Source organism: Rhinolophus sinicus, linkage group LG01 (assembly GCF_036562045.2).
Source record: "Rhinolophus sinicus isolate RSC01 linkage group LG01, ASM3656204v1, whole genome shotgun sequence".
NCBI lineage: Eukaryota > Metazoa > Chordata > Mammalia > Chiroptera > Rhinolophidae > Rhinolophus > Rhinolophus sinicus.
The window spans coordinates 167,437,347-167,445,870 of NC_133751.1; the positions used below are offsets into that span (position 1 = coordinate 167,437,347).

Consider the following 8,524-nt stretch of genomic DNA (forward strand, 5'->3'; position numbering starts at 1 on the left):
AGTTATTCTATTTCTTGCTGAAATTCAAAGCATTTGATTGAATAACTGACCAAAGCACCATCTTATGACCTTCGTTATAAATGGAGTTTTAAGAGGAAATTGCTTCTTTATATATATTATAAATTTTATTGGGAATATTGGGGGATGCTGTGTTTCTCCAGGGCCCATCAGCTCCAAGTAATTGTCCTTTAATCTAGTTGTGGAGGGCTCAACTCACTGGCCCATGTAGGAATTGAACCAGCAACCCTGTTGTTCAGAGCTCGCACTCTAACCAACTAAGCCACCCAAGGAAATTACTTTTTTAATTGCAAATTTGGAGAACATTCTTTTGAAGTTAATTTAAGAATATAAGAAAGGGGTCAGGAAGACCCTATACATTTCAGAGGCAGGTCAAAATTAGTTTCACTGTGAAAGAACTATAACTGGGCTATTTGATGTTCACAACTGTTACACTTTGACCTACTTCTAACAGAAAGCAATTATACTGTTACAATTTAGAACTTACAATTCAGGCCAGGGCCATGGTATGAAAAGAAGACCCCATTTAGAGTGTCCTTTCCTCTTCCTTCCAATAAACAGGCCTCTCTTCCTGTTGTCTATGGACAAGCTATTTTATATCAAATTGATTTTGCACAAAATAGTTTAGGGGATATTAATACATCAAAATATTGTTTGGGATACCAAATTGGAAAAAAATCAAAATAAAATTTAAGTGTACATGGAATCCTATATAGAACTATTAAAATAAAATATAACAGCTATTCAATTATATCAACTAGATATTTTTATTCTGAGTAGTAATAAATGAAAATTTATACAAGTACAAGTTTATGTTATAGAGAATCATAGGACCTATGTATTTTAATTTCCTATAAGTAGTATTTCAAAATATAAATTCTAATGTTTTAAAAGAAATAGAGTTAATAAGATATGCACAAAAGAAGCAATACTTCTTATCTAAATTACTTTCCTCAGTATATGGTACATATTTCACATTATACACACACGTTTTCACATGCACATAGACCACATACATACACACACATGATTTTTCCCATTAGTTTAGCGCCTCTAAAGATGTGCACCTAGGAAGTAGTGTTGTTTTTACTATCAAATAAGGCAATGAAACAGTTCATTGTGTTAGAGATTAAAGAAAATATTCAATTAAAAATTTTTGGCCAAATATAAATCATAAGAAACTAACTTTTTAAATAACATGGAAATTATGCATAATATGATTCTGATATGTAGGTAGTTTCTTGTTTATGTACTGGAGAGTATATATAGTTCTTTTAATCATAACTCACTATTTGTGATACTGAAATTCCAAATAAATAGAAATCACATTTTAAGTAAATAGTCTTTATCTTAAATTTATCTGTTATTTACTGTATATTATGATACCATTTATAACTCCAGGGTAATTTTTAAATATTAGGAATAGCAATTCCAAAGACTCAAAGCTCACATCGAGCTAGTATTATCACTTTTTTATATAGCAGCATGCTACCTGGCCTGTATTAGACTTGCAGTGAACGTTGGTGAATTCCCAGCCCTTCTGAAGTCATGACTGAGGATTTTTCTTTAATTTCCTTCTTATTCATATAGTATAAATGATGTTAAGTATTTGTGAATTAAAAGTAATTTTTATTTTAGAGAATTCTACTATATTACAAAGTGTCACTGAAACGGCCACAGGGTTAAAAAGTCTTGGTCAAGAAGCACTGGTGAGAGCATAGGAATATCCTCAGCATTGCTTTTCATAGTTATAAAAGTAACCTTATGACAACACCTCCAAGTTACCCCAAACAACATCAAATAACTAAATGAAATTGTGGCACTAAGGAAGGCAATCATATTATATGAAAGTAATTCTCTTACAAAGATTTTTTTTTAATTGAAGGAAAATCTTATAGTGACTTTTCTAAGATGAATGTGTTTGAATATTTTTTCCTCAGAACTGCCCTACCCAATATATACTTTTCTACTTTTTGTAGTGCTCCCGGAAGTGGCCCCATGTTCAAGTCAACAACTGTTACTGTTAGAGAAAACTGTAATGAAATTTCCCAAAGAGCTGTTGTGGATTCAGTTAATAACCAGGAAGATTTCAAATATACTTTGATTCATAGTGAAGAGAATGCTAAAGATGTCACCACTGTTGCTGCAGATCCAGAAAGTGCAAATAACGATACAAAAAATAATCAACTTGGAGATCAAGCCCAGGGAATTCACAGACACAAAACTGGCTTTTCTTTTGCATTTCCAAAGAAAGCATCCGTGAAGCTGGAATCCTCAGCTGCAGCCTTCTCTGAATACAATGATGATGTCTCTGTGGAAAAAGGATTTAGCAGAAAAAGTAGGTTTGTCCCTAGTGCTTGTCATCTTCAACTATCTTCACCAACAGATGTGCTTCTGAGTTCTGAGGAGAAAGCTGACTCTTTTCATCCACCAGAGGGAATGTGCACTGACAAAGAAACTGCCCAAACTCAAGAGATGAAAGAAGTTTCTATTGAAAAAGATACATTATTATTACCTTCATTTTGCCAGTTTCAACTCTCTTTATCTTCAGATGCAGGTAATTGTCAAAATTCAGTCCCATCAGCAGATCAAATACCACTGGAAGATGTTGTTATTAATGAAGACATACCTATGACTGGTAACAGTTGTGAGTTGTTAGGGAATAAATGCACCATTCTTGATATGGCTAATGAATGCATATCTTTGCAAGCTACCATAGAAGGAAATATTAAGGACACTGATGCACCCACAATTGAAGCTGAAAATCAAAACCATGATCCTGAAATGTTGGCCCCTTTAAAGTCTGAAGAGGATAATATAACCTTACATAAAAAAGCAGATTTCTATAAAAGACCAAGTGAGCCATTTGTACCTGTACTTAACAAAGATAGATCCACAGTTCTTCAGTGGCCATCAGAAATGCTGATTTTCACAACTACTCAACCATCAATATCCTACAGCTGTAATCCTCTCTGTTTTGACTTCAAATCCACTAAATTAAACAGCAGTCTCAATAAAAGTAAGTTGTCCTTAAATGATCTTTATTCTCAGCAGAAGGTAGAGGACGTGTGCGAGAGACCAGTTTTGGATTGCAAAGACACATCTATCGCCCGACTTGCAGATTATAAAATTGGAGGTAGCCTAAATGAATCCACCCAAGTCACTTCTCTTTTAGCTGATGATACACTCTCCAGTAGTTGTGATTCTGGAAAAAATGAGAATACAGGTCAGAGGTATAAAAATATTTCCTGCAAGATCAGAAAAACAAAAAAATATAATTTTATTAGAAAGCAAATAAAACAGGACTCTCTAGATGAAAAATACAGCAAAACAAGGTTGAAAGATACTCACGAACACTGCTTCCATAAAAGTAGAAGAAAGAAAAAGAGAAGAAAGTTATGTCGACATCATTATGGGGAGAAAACCAAAGAATCAAAAACTCACTTCAAAATGGAAACGAAAAATAGTTACACTGATACAACTAGGAAAAATCTACTGGAAACAATTTCAGAAAAGCAGTATTTAGCTGTGGAGCAATTATTGGACTCACATCAATTACCTGTTAAAAAGCCCAAGTCAGCATCTATATACTTAAGTGAAAATGAAGAAATGAATAAAACCTGGAACACTGAATGTAATAATCATAATGACAATATTAGTTCTAAAAACCACTGTACAAATAACTCAATTGTTTTAAATGGACAATCCAACCCAACAATGATGCATTCTGGGAAGCATAATTTAACATACTCCAGAACTTACTGTAGTTGTAAAGCCAAACTGTCCAGCTCCAGTCAGGATCACAGATGCCTCGTTCTTCAAAATGACATGAAACATGTGAGTCAGAATCAGGCTGTTAAAAGAGGTTATAATTCTCTCAATGATTCAGAAAGATTTCATCAAAAACGTAGACAACATTCATACTCTTATTCTTCAGATGAAAGTTTAAATCGACAAAACTATTCACCAGAAGAATTTTGGGGACCACCACGTACTTCTGCTCCCTTTAAGCCTAAAAGGAAACGGAGGAGAAAAAGAAGCAGATTCCACACCAGATTTCAAGCTTTAGAACTCAAAGAAAATACAGATTATCCCATGAGTGGAAATTCTCCCTTATGTCACCAGGATGAGTTAACAACTACAGACAAAAATGAGGAAATAAAACCAGAAGAAATTGTGAACGTTGAAAGGAACTCAGAACAAACAGAACAAGTAGAAAACAAACTGGCTGTACACCCTAGCAGTCCCCTTCCTCGTGGAACTAGTAGTGAAACTGAGCATTTAGTCATGGAGACCACTGCTGGTGAATTGCCAGAGATTTCCAATGTACCCACCACATCTGTCTATGTAGCTAGTGCCCCAACAAAAGAAGACATTGACAATACCTTGTTGGAACACAAAGAAAGAAGTAAGAATATAAATATTAATGAAAAGCAAATTCCTTTCAAAGTGCCTAATATTGAAAGGAACTTCAGACAGTCACAACCTAAATCATACCTTTGCCATTATGAGCTGGCTGAAGCCCTTCCACAAGGAAAGGTGAATGAGGCATCAACTGAGTGGCTGCGTTTTAATTCAGGAATTCTTAACGCACCACCACGGCTACCATTCAAAGAAGCACATGTCAGTGGCCACACCTTTGTAACGACAGAGCAAATCCTGGCTCCACTGGCTTTACCAGAACAAGCATTGTTGATCCCAATAGAAAACCATGACAAATTCAAAAACCTACCCTGTGAGGTCTACCAGCACATCATACCGCCAAACATGCTGGCCAACAAGGTCAAATTCACTTTTCCTCCAGCTGCTCTCCCACCCCCCAGCATACCTCTGCAGCCTTTGTCTTTGCAGCAGCCCTTATGTTCTACCTCGGTAACCACCATCCACCACACTGTTCTGCAGCAGCACGCAGCAGCTGCTGCAGCTGCAGCCGCAGCCGCAGCTGCAGGAAACTTTAAAGTGCTTCAGCCTCACCAACAGTTTCTGTCCCAAGTCCCAGCTCTCACCAGAACACCGTTACCTCAAATCTCAGTAGGACCCGCAGGACCCAGTCTTTGTCCAGGGAATCAGCCAACTTTTGTTGCTCCTCCTCAGATGCCAATCATTCCAGCTTCGGTTCTTCATCCTAGCCACCTGGCTTTCCCGCCTTTACCCCATGCACTCTTTCCTTCACTGCTTTCCCCACACCCTGCTGTCATCCCACTACAGCCCCTCTTCTAGTCATCACCATGAACAGGAAAGAAAATATTCACGTGAAAACTACTGCTATATGCATAAATGCTCAGCTAAATGGATAATTGCCTATTTAAAGGTTGGAAAGAAACTAGCCAAAATATGGCCTCATTGATATGAAATCATTTACTGTAAGTCTAATGATGCAAATAAATACTTAGTTTCTGATATATAATATTATTAAGGCACTGAATAGTTTAAAAATCAATACAATATATGCTGTATATTAAAATGATGTCTTAAGTGTATGTATAATGTACATAAAATATATTTATAGTACTGTAATTTATGTTGTAAAGTATGCTCTTTGTTTTTTATTTAAACCTTTGTGTATTTGCACCTATTTAATGTTTAGACAAAGCTGATGGCACTATGTTTTGTACCATGTTCCTTGAAACTGTAAATTCAGTGAAAAATATCTCTTGCAATAAATTTTTGTTAAATATTTAAGTAAATCAAACTTCTGTTTTTTGTTGGTTTTATTGTTTGGGGACTGTATATTAACAATATGTTTTGGATCTATATTGTTTCTTCAATCCATTGGCATCTCTGAACCTCAGAGGCCCTGCAAAATATCTTTGGAGTTCTAGCAGTACTTAAACTATGATACCATCTTTCAGAATAAGTATAATAGATCCATTTGTTTTTGTGTTTGTTCTAATGTTGCTTATACTAAAAGTTTATTATATTACCTGAACAATTGACCCTCTAGTCAATAAACCATTGAAATTCATGTTAAAATAATGTCAGTATTTTGGGGGGGAAATAACTCAAAAATATGCAAAGTGCATAGTATTCTTTCAGGAACTGTAAAACTACTAGTAGGCAAGAAATGGCAAGAAATCAATATAAGTTCTTATAACATTTTGGTATGTAAGTTTCTTAAATGTATTATATTTATTTTCAATTGTTGCAGTAAATATACGTATATAAGAATGTTCGCATGGATTAAGGAATAGGTTTAATTGATAAATCACTATCCAGTATATAACATCTCCGGAAGAATGATATAGGCGTAAACATTATCTGTAGCTAGATATACTCTTAGTTGAGAATCTGGAAGTGGGAAGGAGAATAAATAAATAACTTTTCCTTCTGCAAATCTTTCTAGTAGTCATGTTTGTATAATATTCTAAATCACCCAGGAACAATTAGAAAGTCTCCACTATTCCAGATTCTGCTTTATTTTTAATGATCTCTGCATTATTGTTCACTCAAGTGCTTCTGTGTGTACTGAAGAATATAGTTATTCAATAAAACTAGGGAACACCACGCTTTTCCAAAGAGTTTTTCCATGTGTACCTGCCCCAGTCCATGCCCCTTGGTAAGACAAAGTCTACATGCCCAAAGAGAGGGTTCACCTCACCATGTGCAAATGATAAAGGATTAGAGCAGTGCAGCGATGAATACTGACACCAAGCCAGCTGAGTCCTTCTAAAGGGAGAACAACATTTAAGTGATGCTGGACTTTAGAAATGCTATTTCGTATGTCCACCATAGGAAATTGGTTACCCTAAATGATATTGAGTACAAATGTATGTTTCTGTATCAAAATAATCTGTATTTAATTATATTTTAAGTAGAAAAATAAGGGGGGGAAATCTAGGTCCTTTGCTTTATTGATTATGTGCCATAATAATCATTGATTTAAATGTTTTCCTTAAAAAATGGTTGTGAATGCCTCACCATACCATTCTGTGATTGACAAATAGAAGATAAGAATAATAAAGGCAGAAATTCCATTTTAAATGCTTTAAGATAACATGTTCCAAAAATGGGAACTAAAATTGGAATGAATGATTTTTCCCCCCAAGCAAAATGTTTGAAACTATCTTAGAAAATAAAATCGATGGGAATATGTACTGGGGAATGCTGACCCAGTTCGTTTTTTTATCTGTCAGTTCAGGATTGTTGCTTCTGCTTTTTATAATCAAACCAAGTATTTGACTTTAGAACACTTTTGTCATGTTCTTTCTGTCTTCTATCATCCCACTTGTTCACTTCTTCTTTCTTGTTCTTATTTTTTAATTTATTTTTCTCTTAACCTTTTCCTTCTTAATTTCTTTGTAGACATAATTTGTGTTCATGTGTCTCTTCTTTCTTCATGTTATCTATTTATTTGTTTTGTTTATTTATTTATTTTACTTCTATCACTCTCCTATATTTCTTTTGGTTAAATGATATGGTTAGGTATGCTTAGGTTTTTAGTTGCAACAGGATATACTGACTGGTAGGTATATGATAGAATCTGGAAAGTCTGAAGAGAAAATTTCTCAGTTAAGGCTAATTGAAACTTATTCTGATCGATAAATTGATTGGTTTTCATGGATACCAGTAGCTGGATAAGAAACAAATGTTATTTAAGTAAGCTAAAGGCATTCTGATTATGAACAACCCACCTAGATGTTTGACATCTTTGATAAGATATTGATAACACAGTTTGGGCATTTGTTATATGTTGGGGACTCAAAATGAATGTATAATGAGCCACTTGTTCATCTATTTTCATAACATCAACCTCAGAATTAAGGGAATCGGGCTGATGGGCTGAAGATCAACAATATGCAGAGCAATCAGACAAGTAGGTCAGGGTAGACATATCGAGCAACAGGGATGTCAGAGGACCACCAATCAAACTCATATTAATGGAAGCAGGAGTCAGGTCAGTGTAATAGTCATACTCTGGAAATAGGTTTGGGCACTGGTTGATGGCTTATCTCTAAGTTCTGGAGCTAAAATATCTGTCCTATCCACATGTAAATAATTGTACATCCTATATAAATGGGATATGTAAATAATTCTGACACTATCTCTTACCCAACATCTCCAAATCTCTAGTCTGCTAGTTACAGGCATTGTTGTAGCATTTGTTTATTGTAAAGATGAATGAATTGGAATATAGAATAAAACCTGAGCATAGAAAGTAACAAGTAACTGTAGCCAAGTAACAAAAGGATTCACATTGGATGACAATAAGGAAACTCATCCACAATTTCAACTATCATGTCTGTCCGTCTGCATCTTTCTCTCTCTGTCTCTTCCTCTCTCTTTCTCTGTTTCTCTTTATGAGTTGAAGACCTATGTTAAACTGTCAACAGAGCATCTCAATATGGAAATTTGCCAAATATTTTGAACTCAAAACTCAAGCTCAGGTGCCACTGGAACCCGTTCTTTGTCCTATGCTTCTAAGCTCTGGGAATGCCATTATTAAACAAACAAAACTCTTATCCAAGTCAGAAGCCAGCGTGTTATGCCCACATCAAATCAATGAATC

General features: G+C 35.1%; 1 protein-coding gene across 2 annotated transcripts in view; it reads left to right on the forward strand.

Moving 5' to 3' along the window:
• Positions 1–6,867, forward strand: part of ZNF804A (zinc finger protein 804A) — a 262,701-nt gene extending 255,834 nt beyond the window's left edge. Inside the window, exon 4 of one of the 2 annotated variants that reach the window (XM_019752851.2) lies at positions 1,998–6,863. In XM_019752851.2, the coding sequence (XP_019608410.2) occupies positions 1,998–5,238 (3,241 nt within the window). In that variant the 3' untranslated portion in view covers positions 5,239–6,863. Of the gene's footprint in view, positions 1–1,997 lie in introns of both variants that reach the window. The other variant, XM_074339012.1, reaches the window with a different exon arrangement.
• Positions 6,868–8,524: the final 1,657 nt, after the last annotated feature.